At 40.6% G+C, this 23,516-nt stretch overlaps 1 protein-coding gene across 2 annotated transcripts in view; it reads left to right on the top strand.

The window, feature by feature from the left end:
* NTN1 (netrin 1) overlaps window positions 1-23,516 on the top strand; it is a 137,707-nt gene that overhangs the window by 69,278 nt on the left and 44,913 nt on the right. For both annotated transcript variants that reach the window (XM_063120429.1, XM_063120430.1), the window contains exon 2: window positions 9,517-9,705. In XM_063120429.1, coding sequence (XP_062976499.1) covers window positions 9,517-9,705 — 189 coding nt within the window. The remainder of the gene's footprint in view (window positions 1-9,516; window positions 9,706-23,516) is intronic.

Raw genomic sequence — 23,516 nt, 5'->3', positions numbered from 1 at the left:
CCCTCTCTGTTGCTCCCCAGAAAATGGAATTCAGAAGGATAATGCCTTGAATCTGAAGGTTTTGTAAAAGCCTTCATGGCTATATGACCCATCCTCCATGGAATTATCTAATCCCCTATCTGGTCATCACCACACCTTGTGGCCATGAGTTCCATAAATTAATTCTACATTGTATGAAGAAGTATTTGCTTTGTCTGTCCCAAATTTACTGCCAATCAATTTGATTGGAATGGCCCCAAGTTTTAGTATAGGGGGGGAATACCTCTCTAACACTTTTTTCACTGCATGCATAATTTTTTAAACTTCTGCCATGTTCTTCATTAGTCTTTTTCCCCACCTAAATTAAACACACACACACACACACACACACACACTTAGGCTTCCATTATAAGGAAGGTACACCAACATTTTCATTGCCTTCTTCTGCACATTTTCCAACTCCATGCTATCTTCTTCTTTTTTTTTAGATGGGGCAACCAGAACCATACTTAGTATTCCAAATATGGCTGCATCATAAATTTGTATAATGGCATTATAATACATTATTTGCAATCCCTAGCACAGGAATTAAACAGGTTGACACTGCAATCCTATAAAGATCTACTCAAAGCAATTCCACTGAGTTCAGTAGGCTTACTCCCAAATAAGTGGGTATAGAATTGCAGCCTGATTCTCACCAGATGAACATTATATCCAGTTTCTGAATTTGCAGCAAAATCCTGATATAATGTTGTGACAACCATAGTGTGGTGGGAGAGTCAGTGTGGTGTAGTGGCTAAAGTGTTGGACTGGGAGTCGGGAGATCTGGGTTCTAGTCCCTAGTTGGCCATGGAAACCCACTGGGTGTCTTTGGGCCAGTCAGACTCTCAGCCCAGCCTACCTCACAGGGCTGATGTTTTGAGAATAAAATGGAGAGGAGGTGGATTATGTACACCGCTTTGGGTTCCTTGGAGGATATAAATGCAATAATAAATAAATAAATAAATAAAATAAAAGTGCCCTGTAGTAGGCAGATACCAGTAGTAAACAACCCAGGAAATCAATTTACATAATAGTTGGTGATATCATTGAGGTTGATAGCCTTTGGCATTGACTTGGGGCCATTCACCAATGACAGTGGCCCTTTTATTCTCTGCCATAGAAGTCAGTAGGGAGCCATTCACTTCAAGATTTCAAAAATTAGGTAGACAATGGAGCAGACCAATAGGCTGAAATATGGTGGGGATCTAAGTTACACTGTGTGAGAATTAAATTGTGATGGTGGAGTCCTAAGTTACACTGGTGTGCAAATTGTAAATCAATGTAAAACAGAAAAACAACCTTAACTACAAGTAGCCACATATATTCAAAGTTTGTTAAAATAAATGTTCAGTGCTGGCATTCATTTGCCAGAACATTAGGAGGGAAGGAACAGCCTTCTGAAAAATGGATATTGTTTTAAGCATAATGCAATGTGCTTGGTCATTACTTTGAACAGAAGGCCCATCTCTTCCTTCCATAGAGGAATTCAGTGATCACATTCCTCTCCAGGAATCCAGTTTGCAGTTTATTCTTACTTAGACCGGAGTGCCTTATTTCCCGTGAGTTTAAGGCAAGATACTGCCTCAGGAAGATGGTACAGGGCTCCCATTCACTGTAATGGACAGGTTCAGTGATGCCATTTCGGATTTATTGCACTCTGTGAGGAGAGTTCTCCATGTAATATGCCATGATGTTCTGCAAAGCTTCTGGAGGGACTGGAATCTACCATAAGATTGTTTCTTCATAATTTTTCCTGTAGTTATTGTTAGAATAAATGCTTTCACTATATGATACTATTACTTGACAGGATTTGATCAAGATTTGACTTTTTTTTAACATATGAAATGGCAATCCTATGAAAATAAGCAAAATAGCATGTAACATTGCAAGGAGGAATTGTATTAGAAATGGGTCTTACGTTACATGGAATATATGTATTGTTTGTTGGAATGACATGTGTATGTATTTATGTTATTTCCGCACTTTTAACCCTACCTTTCCATTAAAAATAATCAAGGCACATTGCCATCAGTAAAACAACAATAAAAGCAGTAATTGAATAATGTAAAAGCAGAGTTGTATATAAAACTTATAAAAGCACCAGCAGTCCAAGCTTTATGAAAACTGGTATATTGGGAAAGCCCATATACAAATGTGATAGTATTTGCTGCTCAGCAAATGGTGAGCAGGGATGGGGGTCAGATGTATCCCTTTTGGAAGGCTGCCCTAGAATTGTGCCCCATGACCTCCAATGCAGAAAGGGAAACCAGAGAAAGATGTCAGAATCCATGTCATGATTCTGTTAAAATACTCCTTAAGAAATAATAGGGAAATAAAAATCTTTTTAAAAAGAAAGAAATACCCAGTCTATAGATAGATAAAAGAGTAGGCAAATACAAATAATTTAAAAATAAATTTAAGGTGTTGCATCACAATGGCTCTGCAAAAAAAAAAAAAAAAGACAAAATCTATTGCTCATTTTGAAATACAAAGATTTGGAAATTCTAGAAGTGTAATTTGATAGCATCACTTGGTGAAATTAGTAAGAACAACCAACAACAGTTTTAGAATATAAATGCCTCCAGAATATTTAGGAGACGGGAGAAGTTCTGTGCAGAGGAAACTCTTATTTCCTGGCAGCCAGGGGAAGATGCAGCAGAAATCTGAATCAGATAAGACTGACTGCACACACAGATAGCTAAGTGGACAAATTGTTCCCAAGTGGATTCCAATTGAACTCTAAATAAACATTTAAGGAGCCCTTAGGCATTTCTAATTGCTGTGTGTCTCTGCTCCTCCATCCGCAGTTTGGCTGAGCGGGAAGACAGCCCAGGATGCTACCCAATTTATCCTGTTTTGCTGAGCCCTACCTTGTGGCATTTCTTCTCATAGCCCATTTCCTTCCCCCCTCAGAGTTGTTTCTGGCCCTCCCTAAATCCCTGAAGTGACCACAGGGATGAGGGAAGGATTTGTATCAAAGGAAACTTTCTTTAAGCCTAAACGCCCCTCCCAACAAATCAATTGTTAGAGGTGGGAATTGGATTCAGCAAAGAATTATCTTATCCCAATCTTCTTACACACTCCTGTTCTTCCTGTGATTAATTTTATGGAAAGGTAAGGGAAAGTGGCAAATGTATTAAAAGAGTGCTTCGTTCTCCACCCCCACTGCCACACTCACTTCTTGTAATTTGCATTTTCCCACTTTGTAAAGCAAAATATCAAAGTAAGGGCATAGGCATGCACACCTCATTTCATTAGGGTGTGCACCTTAAAGGCCCCGATTGGAGCGGAGGAGGGGAAAGTACACTTTCTGGGGCCTTCAGAAAGTGAATATTATACCTGGAAGATTCATGCACTTTCCAGAGGCTCTAAACAGCGCTTTCCTGTCTTCCTTAAAAGCCCCGATTCGAGCAGGTTGGTGCAGGAAAGCAGAGGAGGCCCCGGGAAATTAGGGTGTGCCAGGGCACACCTGGAACACCCCATATGCATGCCTATGAGTAGGAATAAGAAAATGTCCCAGCCCGAAGGAAAATAGGACACTATCACTAGTTAGCAGCGGGAGAAAGAGTGTCCAGGTATTCCAGAAACCAGCCAAATGTGTTAAAGAGATCATGATGTTATGAGAAGAAGCCTCTTGTGACTCAGGGCGCTTCTTACATTTGTGAGCTATATATTTTCCAGTCCCAAAGCAAGTTCCTCCAGTCTTCTGGAACTGTTTTTCAGGCTTCTGTGGGTTCTCTGTCTGCCCCTGAATAAATTGGCACATGCTCTGCACAAGCAGTTGTTCAGCTGCAGAATGTTTACAAAGCCATCAAAATTCAGCAGCTAAGGAGCAAAGCCACCCTCTGCCCACCCTCCCTTCCATAGGGATGGTATGCATTTCATGGGAACGATGGGATACATCGCTCCTCCCAGGCCTCCGTTGGCCTTTACTCTTTAGTCTTTTTCTGATTAAAGTTGCTGGCACCATTCATTCTTGGATGTTACTGTAAGGGGGAAATGGTAAGAGTATTTCTTAGCAAGGCCAATTCTCCCATTGGGCATGATAAAGCACAGCAGGCTAACAAGAGTAATTGCCAATGAGTGCTGGCTGAAAGCCAGCCCAACCCAGCGGCAAGATATTCAGACGCTGGGCATTCAGGGACAGGGTGAAGACAATGGTTCCTAATCCATCCCCCTCCTAATGAAATTAGAGCCTGTATGAGCTGCAATTCCAATGGGCAATGTGATTTGCAGGGCCTGGTTTCTGCAAACAGGTGCATGTTGAGGGCAGGGAATAAATAGCTACATATGTGTCTGCTCTCGATCTAAAGTAGTTAGGATATGTTGTAATGTGTGATAGGACAATGGTGGCAGAACCCCAGACACAACAAAACCCCAGTGAGTTGGCACAGTAGAGTAACTGCCCAATGATTACTTTGATTATAAAGAAGCAGAACCCTTCACTGTTATGTTGCTACATTCTAAACTGAGCCCAAGATTAGAAAAGGGACAGAGTGGGGAGGAGGTCACAAGGAGATGTAGAAAGCTCGTGCTTTCTGCCAGCCTGGGTAATTGGCTGTACAGGAACTCTGTTTTCAAATTTGTTGCAATAAACAGATATGTTGTTTGTGACATATTGTGCTAGTTGGAAGTTTTGGAAGCAATTGAGAGCAGGAACAGAGAGAGACTAGAAGGGAAGTAACATTAAAGCTGTGGGAGAGTAATTGGCAACTCAATGAGAGAGAGGCATGATTGAGTTGTATCTGGTATTTTGCTGGGTCTAATAATAAATTAAGTAATCTCTTGGGGGGGGGGGAATCCCAGGGGAAAGGGATTTATATCCCTATAGCCAAGAAGGCAGGGAAATAGGGTATGGAGGACCACACCAGGACTTGTGTAAGAGAGTGCAAATTCTTAACCTAGCTGTTGTTTTCATCTCAGAAGGGATCAGCTGTAACCTATTGGGTGCTGCAGCATAGAACTGTATAGAGTTCATTGAAGGAGGTATGGATAGATACTTCCTGCGACAGACATTTGCTATGTATATAGCTGAACATCTTTTGTTCATCTAGCCTCACTGGCCTATTTTCTAATTAAGAATTACTTGAAACATATTTGCTTAAAATACATTATTGTTTCATGTTTCATATTTCAGTTTTTGGCACTGGGTAAATTCCCTGTGTGAAATTTATGCATTCAACTTCTGAACAGAAAATGCCTCAGAAATATTGAAGTGAACAAAGGAAGGAAATTGGGGCCTCAGTCACAGTGTACTGGAGTTGCCAAAAGACCAATATCTTTAAAGGTTTTCCCATTCTTTTAAAAAATTGTCTCTTACTCCAAAATAATTGTCTCTTACTGTGGATTGAATACAGACTCAGACCTTAGCTAGACCTAAGGTTTATCCCAGGATCGTCCTGGGGTCATCCCTGTTCATGTAAATGACACACAGGATATCCTGGGAGCAGGCAGTGACGACCCTGGGATAAACTTTAGGTCTAGCTAAGGCCTATGTCATGCTTAGAAGACTTAGAGCGCAATCCTATGCATATTTAGACATAAAAAGTCCTACAATTCCCAGCATTTCCCATCCAGCACTGGCTGGGGAACTCTGGGAATTATAGGACTGATTTCTGTTCATACATGCATAGGGTTGTGCCCTTAGTCATGCATAGAATAGATCCATTGTAATAAAAAAAATCAGTTCTATTTATTTCACTTCATCTATTCCAAACATGACTAATTGTTCCATTTATTTCAGTGAATGACTAAGTCTGGATCTAACCCTACAGTCTCAATTCACCGAAGTTAGTATTTACTAAGTTCTTTGAGGCCAACAGAATAATTTAATTGCAACTAATTGAAGTCCCATTGCTATCAATGTGTCTTAAACATAGCTAATTCTATCTGGATTTGGGTCTGTAGACCTGCGGGACTGTAGAATCTCCACAGTGATTGTTGTCAGCATTTTGACCCTGAATCCTACCAGTTGCATATAGTTTATCATGCATTGCTTGAATTTAGTAGGCTGTATAACCCTGCTAGGCCTGTCATCTTTTTCTCCATGTTACTGAGCTTGCCTCCAATCAGAAAGTTTGCTTGAGTGACAGAGATGGAAGATGCTGTAATGAGACTGCTGAGGAAGGGGTGGGGGAGCATGGCAAAGAGTAACACACCAGTACTGCACCATATCCAACTTGTTGGAGGGTGGCAGGGAGGGTAAAACTGACTCACATTTGTCTGTGATCTATAAATCTTCCCAGCAGTCCTGTGCTATACAGTAAATCAATAATAATAATAATAATAATAATAATAATAATAATCATCACGATGATGTTTCTTACCCACCTCTTCATTTTGATTGAGGTGGAGAACAACAGCAAGTATAAAATACCTAAAATACTAGTATACATTGTTAAATTATCCTAAAAAACATCCTAAAAGCATACTAAAATTCCACTGGATAGGCCTTATAATAATAATAAATGTATTGGTTGTTATTGGTCCAGGTCCTAACATTTCCCTACCCCTCCTCCTTTGCCCAGAGCAGTTTTTAAACTTTTAATATTGGGCAGCATTTCCTTTGCTCAAGAGACTACCTTTGTTTCAAGTTACTGGTTTAGTGCTTTGGGATTGAAGAGCACCCGTGCTAGACCCAGCAGGCTTCACAATATAGGGAAAGGAAACAGAATGCACCACAACAGCCAAGCAAATAAAAGCTCTTTCCGCTCAGTTAATCTAATCTCAAACACACAGATAAGTGTTAGGACACAAGTAGGGGACATATTGTAAGTCCACATTAGAGTTGTGATGTCTAGCGAAGAAAAAGAAAAAACAGAGCTACATTTTAATTTTAAGGACTGAAATTTGATAATTGAGCAAATATCACACTTTTAACTCCAACTAGCAGCTTGAGGTAAACACAGGAAGCTATGTGGGATTAGGGTGACAAACCGTGAGCCACAACACCTTCATGATGAGCCAAGAGGTCCAGATGTGGATTTGCACTGTGGCCGTGCATTGTTCAGGGGCACAAAGCAAATAAAAGCAGAAGGGAAAAGAAAACAACCTCTGAAATATTTTGCAAAGTATACCTCTCTGAGGAAACTGCCTTCCTGACTGTTCCTTGACAGTTCTCAGGGAGAACAGAAGAGGGCTGAAGTTTTGACTAGAGTCTTGTTAAATATGGGGCATATGATAGCATGTGGTATTGTGGAGCATTGGTAATCAGAAAGCTGAGTTTTGGGATTTTATGACCCATGCAAAGTGCTTCACAAGATCATGTAACACAAATGAAATGCCTCCTTCCCTTACTATACCTAAGCATTGTCTTGTTTAGAGAATCAGGTTGATTTAAATTATTAGGTGGATTTTACCAGTGTTCTTAAGAACGTTCAAAGGGTGGATTGGTAATACTAGTCTAGGTTAGGTGTTCCATTTAACATTCCATGTTAAATAGCCCAGAGTTGAAGATACAGATTAATATAGGAAAGGGATTAATAAACTTGTATTGAATAAAAGGTAAAGTATTTAACCTTTCACAGTACTTTATTCATTCTCAAAGGGTATGTAAAGTATGTTAATAGCTAGCTAAATCTTGTGAATCAATAGACATAAAAGTCTGCCCTCTGAATTCTCATTCTCCAATGTTGTCACGCTGGTGTTTGATCAAGAAACAGAAGTCAGGAAATTTAGGAGGGAGGAGATGGAAGCAAGATGTTAAAGATTCTTTGCTTTCCCAATTCCTACCTCATTCCTAGCTTTGGGAAGTGCAAAGAGGAAGAGTGCAATGTACTTCTTATATTTCCCCCACCAAATCTAGGAAGTGTTTTTATGAGAGGATATCTCTGAGACCAGGGTCACTATGGAGTAATAGAGTACTTCAGGGGCGCGGCAGGGTCTTGCTGTTTACTGTGTATAATCTGTACAGCACCATGTACATTGATGGTGCTATATAAATAAATCATCATCATCATCATCTTCATCATCATCATCATCTGCAAACATACAACACAAAAAAAACCCTGAGCTTCACAATGTAGTGCAGCTGCTTTCTAAGGGTTAAAAAAATTGCCAGGGGATTTTGCGCAAATGTGCTAAAGTGCAGTCACCCACTGAAAAGGAGCTGCAAAAGGTTGGGGTGCTATGGGCATGTGTAGGGGGAGGATTGCAGACTTATTGGCTTCCGCGATCCTCCCTGGGTGTCCAATAGGCCACGCAACGTCCTGGAACAACGTTGCAGTCACCATTTTTTAAAAAAACACGAGAGGTGCGTACATGTGCTCCTCTGCCAAAGGTAATAAAATAATAATAAAAACACCCATTCCCTCCCACCCCTGATGGGCCCAGAGTGCCTGAAGAGCTCCATGTCCTGTGCCCAGTTCCTGCCTCCTCACGTTTACTTGCGAGGAGCTGGGACGAAAGTGGGAAGGGTGCCCACACCTCCTGCAGTCTTTGGATGATCCCGATACCATGGGAAAAATCAGACTAAAAGCCATCCCAGTTATCCCGGGTGAATGGAGGGGTCATCCCTCCCTGCCCCCAGGATCCCTGTGCATCATGTGTACGCACAGGGATGATCCCAGGTTGATCCCTGGGATAAGGCATGGTGTAGACTTTCAGTGATAATCAGGGAAGTGTTGAAAGTGAGGAGGACACTGACAAGTGTCAGTTCAAGGCATAGTCACCTTGCCAACTGGGAGTTACTATGTCCCCTTCCCCTTTGCTGCTCCTTATCAGAACATTTACTTCTCTTGCATTTCCCCCCCCCCCTTTGTTTTGGTGCTTCTGAAATGTGATAATGAGTCATACTTTCTCTTAGTGTTATTTCCCACCCCCCCAGCCCCCAGTCCTTGGCAAGTGTTTGCCAATTAGTTTATATGCAGTCACATCTTGTCAATTTCCTTGTATGTTACCTACTCAGCTTCATAGTTCTCTTGGACAGCTGTAACTTACAAGGAAATTGACAAGGCAAGATGGTAGGACAGCCAAATCTGCACTCTTGTGCACTTGTGAAAGACTGTGGGGAAATAAATAAATAAAATACGACCCTATTTGCATACTCCGAAAGCGTCCTTTTTTTAAAGGTGGCAAATGAGTAACAGTCCTCCAAAGTGCTAATTTTGTATCAGTGGAGGGGCAGTCAATGTTGAGGGATGCTGGAGGCGACATTGGCGATATTGTGAAGAGGGCACAGGCTTTTATGCCGCTCTTGCCAAGCAGCTCTGTAATCTCTTGGGACAAGTCACACTGCTAGATTCAGACACCACAAGATACCCTGAGCACAAGCTATCCTCAACAACCCTACTGTGTCATGGGTTCTCAGGGTTCATGAAAAACAATCCACACTGAATCATCCATGATGGGTTGGCTCAAGGCATGCCTTTTGCCTATTCAGGTCTGTTCAGATATTTTTAGGACACACATGATTTATGCCAAGGGTAAAGCTATCTATTATATAAGAGCCATCAGTCACTAGCAGCAATATTTCTCTTTTGTCTCCTTTCTTTCCAGCTTGTAACTGCAACCTGCATGCCAGAAGGTGTCGTTTTAATATGGAACTCTACAAATTATCTGGCCGCAAGAGTGGAGGTGTCTGCCTTAATTGCAGACACAACACAGCAGGTCGTCACTGTCACTACTGTAAGGAAGGCTACTATCGGGACATGACCAAACCAATCACCCACAGGAAAGCATGCAAAGGTAAGTGCATCAGGGGAGTAGCAGCCAGAAAAAGAAACAACAGGTTTACTCATCTCTTCTCTCCTCTGCCATATCTACATGTGTTTTTCTTGTTCTTACAGCTAAATTCTGTTTATGTTTACTCAGACATAGGGCTTTCCTACATGGGACTATTAATCTGCTGTATCTACTTTAGGTTTCATCAAAAAATTGACTTCTGAGTACTACATGAAGAGTGTTTTCTTTCTTGCTCTTCCACTACTTAACCTGGAGTATAACCTATGGTATAACAGAATAGCATAAATACCCAAATGAAAAAACCCTTCTTCTTTTTTTGCTTTCACAATTAATACCGCATTTTCCCTGTTTTAAAAAAAAGCACCGAAAGTGCTCTTTAAAAATAGACACAAAACTGGAAGTGTCTAAAGAACCTATAAACAACTGTGAGCAGGGAATGATGAGTGCACAATAAATGCCTTGAATAGAAAAGCTCATAAGCTCCACTGAATTCATATGTGCATACCCTGTGCATAGGGTTGCAGATTTATTGTCTGACTTTCAACCTATTTATTTTCAAAACTACACATGGTAGCATATGATTTTGCATTTAATCCTATGACCCCTTTTACCTTTTCCTCTTTTCTTTTTTTACAGCCATACTCATGGTGTTTATGTGCGTGTTTAAAAAAGACCAAAAAAAGACACAGAGACTGATTTTTGTCCCCACCACTGTTTATGACAGTGGTAAAGGTGTGAGGCCTGATATATGTGGTTATACTATCAGTAACTGGTATTTACTGGTATACTATCAGGAACTGAAACTGAAGACATCTGTCACATATTCTGCACATATCCACCTGTACATCTGGCAGTATCTATGCACTTTAGCTGTACAACACCTGAAAAAATGGTCTTAAGTAAGTACCATACAGTGTAGAGACTGAAAGCTTCATCCCACATACCTCCTTCCCTCAGATTATCCCCGTAGCACTAAGGTTTCACAGTTGTTGTTGTTTTTGCTACCGGGCGACAGCGATCCTTTGCATACCAGGAAGTGAGTTTAAGGGGGGAAATGTAAAAAATCATTAAAAAATCAATGGATGACCCAATTCAATTCAAATTTGGTATGCTTAAAGCTCTCCCTAATATCTATTACTGTGCCAATTTTGGTGTCTTTATCTTTAAAACTTACGCAGATGTAAGCACTTGTTTATTTATTTATTTATTTATTTATTTATTACATTTCTATACCGCCCAATAGCCGGAGCTCTCTGGGCAGTTTAAAACCCTACTCCTGCGCCCACAGTAGTGGCTCGGGTGAATCTTTTGCAAAAGGAGCACAATTAAGGCAGGATGCATGGGAGTACTTCACAATAAAAGCCCCAGCGCGGCTCAGAAGATACGCTCAAAATGTAGGGGCTAAATACGGTGAATCTTTTTGCTTTATTGCACAATTAAGGCAAGATTCATGGGAGTACTTCACAATCAAAGCAGATTATAAGGTGGAAAACTTCTGAGTCCTTTGCATGCAATTCGCAGTGATTGCACAGTATAATGCTGGTGTGATAAAGCTATTAGGACACAAACTAGTGCTCTCACTTTGCAAAACTTTTGATCTAGATTAGTGCATAGGGCAAGGGTTCTATAAAATTGGTGCTGAAAGAGGCATATTAAAATCCTGTTTCTTAAGTGTCTCCAACTAATTTTCTTTCTTTCTTTCTTTCTTTCTTTCTTTCTTTCTTTCTTACTTACTTACTTACTTACTTACTTTCTGTAGCAAGAGGCATAGTTATCTAATGATGGATGCAAATGTGTAGAGGTTGCTTTTGTAATCCTAGACCCTGGAGTCTTCTTTACTTCTTAGGGCTTGGCCAGATGTACAAGCTCAAACATATTCAGAACATTTGTTTTTAAATGGGTAGCATAACCCCCTTTGCCAACTTGAGGTGCTTTTCTTCTTAGAACATTGCACTTTGAAGGCTTTTGTGCTTTTATGTTTGGGTGCTGGAGCTGAAGTTCTAGGCATTGACTGATTCTAGTGCTGGGAACCCTAGACCACAGTAAATCCTACCCCACCTCACTGCTACATTTTTACCAATGCTCACAGCTCATGTTGAGGATTCCATCCTTCAGCTCATGAGGATTTTGTGGCTAACAATCTCACTAGCAGCAGCAGCAGCAGCACCTTTTCCCCACATATGTTCTCCACACAGCAGTCTCTTCTAGCCCCTTTGTTCAGGAAATGAAAGATTCACAGGTGGAGAAGAAATCAGAAGAGGCTGCAAGTGGAGTAAAACGTGCCTCTGTGGGAGCCCTGTCAGTAGCTAAAGCTGGAGCCTTACTCCTGGGGAAAAGAAACAGCCTTGTTTTCTGCTCCAGTTTTTGCCTATTGGGCTGCAGGAGAACTGGAGCAGCACAAGGAATTGACTCCCTCCCCCCATGGGAAATGTGTGGGGCTGTGCAACCTCTCCAGACCTCTCTCTCCTCTAGCCATTTCCCCGTTTTTGAAACTGCATTTGGAAAGTACATAATTTAGCTGTGTGAGACTTGGGAAACTAGTCCTGACACTGCTATTAGGGGAAAGAGATCTGGGCAGTTTAATTCTGAAAGCTCCACTTGTCTGGACTATGTACTATGTCCAAGGAACCATAATGCTTTCAAGACTTTTAAAAGAAAAAGATCAGAAGTCTGTTTTGTTCAACTTGTCACAGCTTATCAGCCTTCTTTCCTTCTCTCTCTCTCTGTCTCTCTCTCCTCCCCCCCCCCTTCAAACGCATAAGCACAGGCACACATACAGAAATGCTGAATGGCTTGGAGCAGCTATTCAGAACACGTGTGACTAGACAAGTAAAAACAAAGACGTGGAAAAGGGACCTCAAACATAAGAGAAGAAAGACAAAGGTGTGAATGGATTGTTGAGGTTATTCAGATCAGCAAATGGGCCTCTTACATCAAAAACAAAGCTTTCTCTTCCCTCCCTTTACCACAGGTGTGCATACCAGCAAACATTGGGCTTCTTTCAGCAGGCTTAGTATCTGAGAGGACAAAGACTATTTATTTATTTATTTATTTTGCAAATACACATAGACACAGATCTACTATGTATACACACACAAAGAAGAATACACCCCATCAGCATATAAACAGCTTTACTCTCTGGACAAAATAATAACTAAAAACTTCCTTCGTTGAATGGCTCATCATTCAATGATGAGGAAAATCTTAGAAAACCAAAATAAACTTATTTAAAACCAGGGGTGACTATGATGCAAAAATGTGCAATTGAATAACCATGTCAGGTTATTTTTTTTCTTTAATCTGAGTTTGGGGGGAAAGAAACAGGAACCTAGAAAGATAATAGAAACCAAACCATGTCCACAAATCCTTAGGAGCAGCCAAGATCATCATCATCATCATCATCATCATCATCATCATCATCATCCTGCTTTCCTATTAAAAGTACCCAGAGCAATGTACATCTTAATTATAAAACCATAGAACATAATATAAGTACAAATGCAAAAGCAATTTCTAAAGGCTATATATGATTTAAAATACAAAATAAAAACAAAACCTATCAGCCGGGGTAAAAGAAGTTACACATTACAACTAGCAGCAATCAAACTTAGTGTTGCACATGAAAAGCCTGTCAAAAAAAAGTGTTTTGAAATGACTACTGTATTAAATGGACATGAGTTAGTCTTCAGTGCAGGCTGAACCATACTGCCACAAAGGGATGAAGGTGACAATCAATGTCCTTTCAAATAAGGGGTGTGTGCCTACTCATCAGTTCACTGCACATCAGAAACCAAAATTCTACAAACCAAGAAGTCAAATTGGCCATGTTCAGAATGAGCATGATCTTATTTTAATGTTTCATTAAGGGCATCAATTCTCCACTGTTCTGTGTCTTTTCAAGGCATCACATGTCTCCAGCATTTTCTCTTATTAAAGAAAATTTGCTTTATGTAGTGGATAGGCAGTCTTCTTGCCCTTTGTTCTTTAGGTTCCTTTTAATCATATCTCAAACGAATCCATTATTTCTTAGAATGTGCCTTGTCATACTTGAACACATTTTCTTTACAATTGACTGCGGTCATCACTCTCTTAAACCTTATCCAATATTATTTGATTCGTTTTCCTTTTTGTTCAGCTCACCATTCTTCTCCAGTACTACCTTCAAAAGGCTCATTTACTCCCCACCCCATTTTATTTGTTGTCCACGCTTCATGTCTCTGTAGTGCTATATTCCATATGTCCATTAGACCTATACTTTACGAATTTCTTATTCTACATTTAAGTTATTCCTACTGTCAACAGGAAGGTTTGAAAATCTCTCTCTCTCTCTTTCTCTCAGTGCACTCACACACACGCTAAAAATCTAACATTGAATCACTTTCCGTGTATTAGATGCAAATTCTGTTCAGCACCTGCAGAAATGGTAATAGCTTATATAATAAGAGAGAGCCACCCACACTACAGTTAAGTATGCTATTCTCTATCCTAACTGCAAACTAATACAAAAGTGAAGGGGAGGAGGAGGAGGAGGGGGATGCTGGCAGGCAGTGGGGTAGGTGAAGTAAAGCAGTTTGGAACGTGTTTTGTGTACAGAGACAGGGAACTGTGAACAGGCAAGAACCTTGCCCGCTGGAAGCTCCTCTGAGACACACACCCCGAGACACACAAATCTCAGAGCCTTTAGCAGATGTTGCTTTCGCATATACAATGTTATATTTGGAACTGTGCGGACTAAAACTGAAAGCCGAGATTCTCAGGACTATGGCAACAGGAGCCAAATTTTGAAAGCCATGGAATAGTTGCAGCTATATACAGTGACCTTGTTTATGCTCTCCAAATCGGTCTCTTTGCTAGGGCAGGGCCCTGTGCTTCAGCTAAGAGTGTATCTGTGGGAGGCAGATGTATTGTGAACCCAACTCATTCATCTCATAGAAAGGAAACATGCCCAACTAATGTGGGCCACTCAGAACAGCCTGAACCCTTTGAATAAACTGTGATTTCAGCTGCAGAGAGCAGGCAGGGTAGGGAGGGCAAAACAGCCACACCACTGAATGTGGGTACTAAAGAGGGAGGGGGAAAGAAAAGATCACTTGATGTCATTGCTTGGCAGGTTCGGAATCCACAAGAGCAGGCAGTTCAGAAAGACCAAAGAAATTCAAGCCTGCTTTGGGAGGGAAGCAACTTTGACACAACCATTTTAATATTTTTCAAGCTGCTCTGCTTTCCTGAAGGGAATAACATTCTCATTGGTAAACTGTTGGCAGAGCATAGAATCACTGAGTGGATCTGTTTGGTAATAAAGCTGACACTTAATTTAAGGTTGAGTCCCAGACCAAATAACAAAGGTTGCAACCAACAAAGAGAATGCTGAACGCACAGTCCCTTTCCTAATTGAAAATGAGGGGGGTAAGAGACATGCAGAGAGCAAGAGAGGTAAGGCCCTTTAAGTATTTTCTTGCAGCACTCTGTGAGAATCTTTCTCTCCTCCATTAGTTTATGTGGCCTCACAGAGATGGAATTTTACACAGAGTTGTTGCACAGTCAGGATCTCTGCGCAGAATATACAGAATCATTAGATATTCAAAGAGAACTGTACTGCATTCTTCCTCATTACTTCCGCCATAAACAAAGCTAATGCCTTAGACTCACTTGAGTGTTATTTGGCAACCTTCACCATCTTACAGGAAGGCTTTGCCTCCTTCAAGGAATTTGAGCATGTAGGGCAGCCTTCACCAACCTGGTGCACTCCAGATGTTTTGGACTACAACTTAGCATTTCTGACCATTGGCCAGGTTGGTTGGGCTGATGAGACTTGAAATCCAAAACATCTGAATGGCAGCAGGTTGGGCTAGGCTCATGTATGGCATGGCAGTACTTTGGGAAAGGCATGACTTCTTGAATTTGGATGCTATACTTCAAGTGCTGCCCAGAACCAGGAGGTTCACAGGAAAAGAAGCTTTCAGTCAATAAGAAGGGACCAAGGAGATCTTCAGGAAGGAAATAGAAAGCTTCCTATTTTCCCAGCCAGTTGATTGGTTTCCTGCTATAAAAAGACCACGACTTACATGAGTATTCCACATATCCAATGGATTATTTCTCAAGTGTTGGAATTAAGCATCTTGAGAACTTCAGCATTCTTTAATGTGGAGAAAAGCTTGAAAGCATATGAGCAATGGGGTTTCAGTGCCTTGCATAGTCTCTTGCACCTGGCAACTGTTTCCTGACATTTTGCTTCCACAGCCCAAACACATCTAGTCTCCACTCCATCCTGCTATTCTTTACATACTTACCAAACATTTCCAGATTATTGTTTTTATTTATTCATTTATTCATTACATTTCTATGCTGCCCAATAGCCGAAGCTCTCTGGTTGGTTCACAATGATTAAAACCACAAAATATGTCATAAAATACAATGTAAAATGTAGAAGTTTAAAACTACAGCATAAAAATACAAACCAAAATAAAACTTAGCAACAATGCAGAGATCTAAAATTACAGGTTTAAAACAACAGAGTTAAAAGGCTAAAATGCCTGGGAAAGCCAAAAAGGCTTCAACTGTCACCAGAAAGAGCACAACATAGGTAGCAGGTGAGCCTCTCTGGGAAGCTCATATGTGATTATATGGAAAAATAGATGTTGGCTGAGTCTCAGAAGAGGTTTTCTAAACCAAGCTGCATGCTTTGCTAAGAGGGCTTTTTAGCATGTATGCCCACCCTTTCTCTCATCATGGAATAAACACTACCATCTTTCACACATTTGAGATTAGGGATTTCAGGATTTGACTTCCATAAGGTGCTTCAGTCTTCCACATCTCAGTTTAGTAGTTAAGAATATTTAGCCAGTTTCTCTTCCTTCTTTCCTCTCTCAATGTTTGTTGTGCTTCTTCCTGCTCTTTACATTTTCTCCTCTGTACTTAGGCCTAGTTGTCATACATGATCGATGAAGTCATGTGATTGCATCACATACAAAATATTTCCTACAAAGTATTCCCAACACAATACACAAAGAAAACCAGATGCCACAGAGAAGGGTTTTTAGTCTTAGCTTTTTCCTGATACCCTAGTTTTCTATGTGCAGGGAATTTTCATATTTCATAAATGTTCAATCATCCCCCCACCATCTGTAATAACTTTGTAGAGCCTAGAAACAGATTTCCTACCTCACTTGTGTTTCTGAGAACTAGACCTTATTGTCTGCTCATTCTTCTAGAGCCTAAACTATTCATTTTCTGTGGCTTCTTAACACAATTTCTCAATATAAATGCAACTGTCTTTGCCCCTAGGTCGATCTCAGGAGTGAGGGGCTGTAAGGTTGATAGAGAATTGTGGATCCTTTAGTGAAAACTACCATCTCAAAACCAACCACAATTCACCATAAAAAGCCAAAACCAAGACATGGGACAAGACTGTTTGTGTCTTAGCAGCATTGATGCAAAGAGACTGAACCCAAAGTGCCTGTTGAATATTTGTTTATTGTCTCATAACAGTGAATTTAATGTCATTAATTTGCTTAACAAAGCAGTTGCCCCTCTTCCCCCAAAAAAAGATACTCAAGGTTGCCCCATAGGAGTTTCCATCAGCATCATAACACACTTGTTCTTTTTCTATTGTTTATCAGGATAGAAATCAATATATGGATGTCCAGTTATTGTTGTTATTATTATTTTTCTTAGAATCTAGATGGACTGTATAAAATGTAATTGATTTCATTATATTCCTTGGGGGAAATGTCACACTTTTGCAATAGTTTTGTGTTGTTTTAAATCAAGCTGTAGGAAACTATCCATGATCCAGGTTCATGTGGCAGCTAGTGCAATGTTGATCAGTCCTTAAACATGGCCAATGGTCTAGTAAAACCAAAGCTCATCCCCAACATAACCAGTGCCCATGATTCTATGGCCAGGTTCACACAACACACTAACCCACCATGGGTTAGCGTGTTGTCTGAACACAGCATGTTTTCCACAAGATGGGTTATCATGTTGTCTGAATGCAGCAGTTTTTTTGGGTGTTTTTTTTTGGCAGGCTGGCTTGTTAACCAAGCAGTGTGGTTTAATTTTTCTCGAACAAGCCACCTTGAGAACCCATGGTTTGCTGTTGGGTTGTTCAGAGTGGTTAACAAGCACCCCTGTAGAAAACACGCTGCGTTCAGACAACATGGTATCTCATCCTGTAGAAAAAGTACTGTGTTTTGACCACACAGTAATCCACCATGTGGAAAAGATACTGCATTCAGACAACACGATAACCCACGGTTCAACAAACAACCCTCTTTGGGTGTGTTAGCGTATTGTATGAACCCAGCCTATCAGTCTGATTAATTTCCATGCAATGGAGCAGCTATTGTAAAACATAGACCACATTGTCCTTGTCTACCACACAAACGATTGAAGGATAGTTAATTGAATGCTTTTACATTCAATCAAATGTTTCATATAAAGTATGATAAATGTCTGGAAAATTCTATTACCGTAATTGGGTCAGTTTATGAAACTCTGGGTTAGTTTATGAAACACATTGATGGATTCCCCCCCCCCATACCTTTTAGTCCTGTGCGTCATGGCAAACAAACCAATAAGAGAATGAAATAGTAGTTTACTTGTCAGAAGCCGCTGTCTCAGTAGCAGCTCAATCCTATTTAGCAGTAGTTCATTGTGGTTGCTTTCTGCTATACAATGCAAACTGACTAATGTGGTCTTGTCAATCTAGCAGCACCCTTGTATATTGTGTTCTTTATGTTTTGTTTTTAGGTTTTTAAAAACAATTGTCCTAAAATAGGTTTGTGAAAAGTTACCATCTAACAATCTCAGCCATTTCTCCATTGATAACAACATTAATTTCCATCAGGCTGGGCTTTCCAGAAATATCACATGATCTAAGGAGTTAACCTACTTATTGCATTTGCCATCAGCTTTACCAGCAACTCACCTTCCATCCTGTATAGCAGAGAATGTTTCTCTGTAAGACTTGATTCTTTCAACCATTTTATCCTGATTCATTTGCATTTAATACATTTAAACAAATACATCTAATAAAATGTCAATGCCTTGTGAGAGTAAAAGTGATGTATGTCTGCCAAGGAAGCATGCAGCAAATTTAATCATTCTTGCAAGTATATGTTGGCTGGTATGAACCTGTAATTTCTGCCATTCTGTTAAGGATCTATGTGGGGTGTGTTTGTGTATAACAATGCAATTTCATCCATTCACTCTAACAGACATGCTGTGCCAAACTGCTTTCCCTCATCCTTGCGCTTCCCATCTGTCACTCCACCATATTATCTGAGCTGGTATTTCTGAATGTGCAATAAATTCACTACTGAAAGAACAGAGAAGGATTGGCAGCACAATCTAGCCCCATTGAGTTCATTGAGACTTATGCCTGGGTCACAGGACTGCAATTTGAATTACTTGATTTTGAGAAGTATGTTTGATCCTGAAGTTGTATAATTATTAGTTTTTACTAACACATCTGCATTAAGGGGTGTAGTTTATTCCCTTTCCTTTTTTTAACCATATAAACAATGGATATGCATAGTTGAGAGTCAAATTGTGGTGGGGCAGCGTGAACTATTTCAAAAATAGTTAAGCCACCATGGCTTAAAGTGACATCCAAAAGGGGCCAATCTGAGCATTTTAATAGGAGGAAACAAAAAGATGGATGGAATGGTTACATTTTAAAATGAATCTAAAATGGTGCCAGAAAGAAAAAACCCTCTGCACTTTTTTAAAACGATGACTTTAAGCCAGGGAGAAGTCTGCTTCCTTGTTACTTGTTTGAAAATTTCGTCAGCACTGCTAGGTTTTTGTAAAGAAAGTTTTACTGGTTTCCCTCAGTTCTCTGCCATATGGAGACCCAATCCCAAGCAAATTAAAAACTTTTGCTAAGCCAGTCAGCATGATGAGCCCCTTACTGCAACCTGGCAATGGGCCACACAACAGGAAAAGAGATGACAGATTGAGTAGGGATATCACATGAAGTGGCAGGGTTGGGATCATGCCAAGGCCTACCGGGGCACAGCCTGGATGCAAAAAAGGAGCCAAGCTGCTACTGGGTGGTCAGATTCAGAAATAAAATGCCAGTGGTTCAAGAAGGCATCTTGGTGAGAGAAGAGGAATAGAAATCAGATTCCCATGAATTAAAACAAGAAAGAGTTGTAGTGTTAGCATTGGAGTGGTAGTGTGATTAAGGACTCATCCAAGACTCCTGTTCTCACCCTCTCTCTCCCCACCCTAAGTGCAGTCTCTGCCCCATGTCAACAAGAGGCTGAATTTCTAACAAGGCTTCCAAGTTAAAGCTAAACTAAGTATTTCCTTTAAGCCATTTCTGCACCTGCCTTTTTTCCAGGGATCATTCTGGGATCATCCCTGTGCATGCAAATGACACACAGGGGATCCCGGGAGCAGGCAGGGACAATCGCTCCATTTTCCTGCGATAATCCTTAGGTGTAGAAAGGGCCTTAATGAGTATTGTTACAATGTGTTAGGTGTATCTGAGAACTTGCACATCATTTTATATTTGTCTGCAGAATGTGTGTCTGTTTGGCTACCAAGCTATATCACCCTTCTACCCCAATATCCCCCCTGATGCAACTCAGCACTCCAGGATGTCATCTGTGAATCCCTTCCTTTACACCTAGTTGGTAGGCCAGATGGAGGCTAGATGGGCCAATGGCACAACCGAGTTTAAGGCAGCTTCATAGGAACTTATTATAAGAGAGCTGATGTTGTGTGTAGGCTAAGAGTGTGAGCTGGGTAATCCCCAGTTCAAATTTTGCCTCCTCCTTATACTAGGCTTTAGGCAAGCTACTATTTCCCACAGTCAGTTCCCTCTCCCTGCTCTTAGTCTGCAGTAAGGGGATAATAATAATATTGACCAACCTTCAAGGGTGATTGAATGGTAAGTACTACCAGTGTAAGGATACCACTGAACTTTTTCTCGTTGTTTCTCTCTCTCAGTTGAAATGCCCTGAAAGAACTGGTAACTAGTTAGAAGCACCACTCAATTCTAAAAAATATATTATCTGGCTTTTACTATTGCAACACATATTTGACCAAATAAATTAAACAGTGCAGAAGGAATGTATTAGAGAAGACATAAAATTGCATTGCTCTAATTGAAAATGTCCCAGCTGGAAATCTATGGACAAACAGATTGACGTGGTTTGCACAAGATGAGAGTCCACCATAGCTTAATTTACCCATGGGGGCTGTCACATTGGGCCGGGCGCCCACATGCACCATTTTTGCATGGCTCCTGAAGGCATCCCAGCTTGCCATGGCATGTTGTGTCATGCAAACCCAGACAGCAGGGGGTTGTTTGAGGGTTAGATAACCCTCAAATAACCCATGTCCTGTTTTACATCATGTATCTCTAGTAGTCTCTGTGAGGGTGAATTGAAGATTGCAGTTCCTTTTCTAAAGGAAATCAAAGGTTGGAGGGAAAGTGTTGCTGCTTATCAGCAGTTTTTGTCCACTGGAAGTCTTGGGTAGGTAGTGTACTTCAAAGTGAACAGCCCTATTCTCCCTCTCCCTCTCTTTTTTTTGGCAGAATGCATTCGCACAGAGCTGTTCGCATGACTAAATAAGATACCTAGTATCGATTCAGGAACGGCTACATCTTCAGGTGCTAGCGTTCTGTGAAGGACTGATTGTGCTGCAGGGCAGCCAGCATACATGAATACATACAGAACTCCATGGAAAGGCAAAACAATATGGAGTGTGAGTGAGCTGCTGTAACCATATAGGATGCTGCAATAAAATGTGCCTCTTGCCGCATCCATTGAGTCTGTCCCAGTAATTGTGTCCCCATCACCACCACCATTTTGTACAAAAAATATGCATTATTGGAGCTCACAAAGAAGGATATGAAATAGGACAATTCTTCTCTTTTGCTTCCTCTTAAATAAATCACTGCTTTATTTCGATTCCCCTGTATCCCTCCACATCCCCTTTCTTGAAAGTGTGAGGGGGATAGGGAAGCCCCAGATCACTTTCTTAGGTAAAGCCTGTTCTGTTGTGTCCTATATGTAGAGTTGGTTCTGTAAGCCCCTTTGATTAATTTCAGCTCTGATATTTGCCAGGCTACTGATACTAATGTAATTCTATTGAAACAGAGCCTCTCTCGGGTTTTATAGCATTGCTGTAAAACGTCTGCACATTGGGGAAAGGATTTCCATGCTTTTGATGAAAAAATGATGAATGATATGAACCATGAATGCACTCATGTTCCACTTGCCAATGTAAACCTAGTGAGGAGCAATGGAATTTAACATATGGAAAGGCGGCAAGTTGGCTTAATGCAGGCTAAACTTTTAATTAAGAATGCCAATCTTCCCCCTAAATTTCTGTTCCAGATATTCTCAGCCAAAATGTAATACTTCAGCAAAGGATCATTGCTCAGACTGCTCTCCCTGGAATCAGTAGCTGCTGCCATTCTCACACACAGAGAGATTTGGGGCTTCCTTAGTGAAAAGGAATTAGACCAAATCTTCATCCAGTTTTCTGCTAAGTACACCTGTAGTTTGATCTTTAGATATTTGCATATCATTTTGATATCTCAACATCAGATATACTGTGCTCAAGTTCATTTTATTTTCAAATGGCCAGAACAATCTTAAAAGCAAAGTCCATTATTATTATTATTATTATTATTATTATTATTATTATTATTATTACCACCACCGCCACATTCTGCCTTTTTCTCCTCTTACAGGGAGCACAAGCAGCTTACGTGGTCCTCCTCTTCAGGAGGTCAGGTTGAAACTCAGTGACTCGCCCAAAGTCACTCACTGAGCTTCATGGCTGAGTGGGAAGTAAAACCTGAAGCTCCTGAGTCTCAGGCCATGGCTAGACCAGGCCTATATCCCGGGATCATCCCGAGATCATCCCTATACATCCAAATGACACACAGGGGATACCGGGAGCAGGCAAGGACGACCCTCTCCATTTGTCTGGGATAATCCTTAGGTCTAGCTAAGGCCTCAGCCCAGCACTTGTAACCACTACACCAGACTGGCACATCTGGCAGCAGCAGCAGCAGCAACAACAACAACAACAATTTACTATCAATATACATTGATAAAAGGCTGGCAACATTATACTACATCACTGCTGCAGCAAACAGCATTACCGAAATAAACTATCAAAAGAAACTAAGAGAAAGTGTCATAGTGATTTCATGACTTGGAAGAAATGCTTTTCCAACTGCATTAAACTAATTTTAAAATCAGTAATACCTACAGTTAAAATAATTTTAACCCAGTTGGAAGTCACTATGACACTTCAGTCACTTCAACCATTTGGTGTGTTTTATAGATCAGCTCTACAAAATCCCTCAGAATCACAAACAAGCTACAGTTTCAAATTTGTAATCTTTGTTGATTTAAAGCTCTCGTTGTTTTATTCTTGCATCAGACACTCTAATCCTCTAGTAACAGAAATACCCTTTTCTGTCCCCCAGGCTCCACCCAGGTTATTCCACATCCTCAGTTCCTTTGCTAATCTATCATGCTTGGGACAAAATATTGAATGCGCAGTGAGTCTCCCGCCCCCAAAGAGGAAAAAATTAAAGTCAAGCCATCTGACTTAATTTGCATTAAGAATTTTATTAGGGTTTTAAATCCATAAATTGCAAACAAAGCAATGTGCACCTCAGTCCTGTGCATGCTTCCTCAGAGGTAAACCCCATTGAATTCAGTGGGACTTAAAAGGGTCCCTAAGATTGCAGCCTTAATGTTGTAATTATTCTAGTTATCTAAAAAAAGTCTAGTTTCCAATTTGCTGAAATCTTCTGGCCCACCCACAAACGTATA

Source organism: Elgaria multicarinata, chromosome 3 (genome assembly GCF_023053635.1).
Source record: "Elgaria multicarinata webbii isolate HBS135686 ecotype San Diego chromosome 3, rElgMul1.1.pri, whole genome shotgun sequence".
Classification (NCBI taxonomy): domain Eukaryota; kingdom Metazoa; phylum Chordata; class Lepidosauria; order Squamata; family Anguidae; genus Elgaria; species Elgaria multicarinata.
The sequence above is the reverse complement of the archived record's forward strand: the minus strand, read 5'-3'. Positions and strand labels throughout refer to the sequence as shown.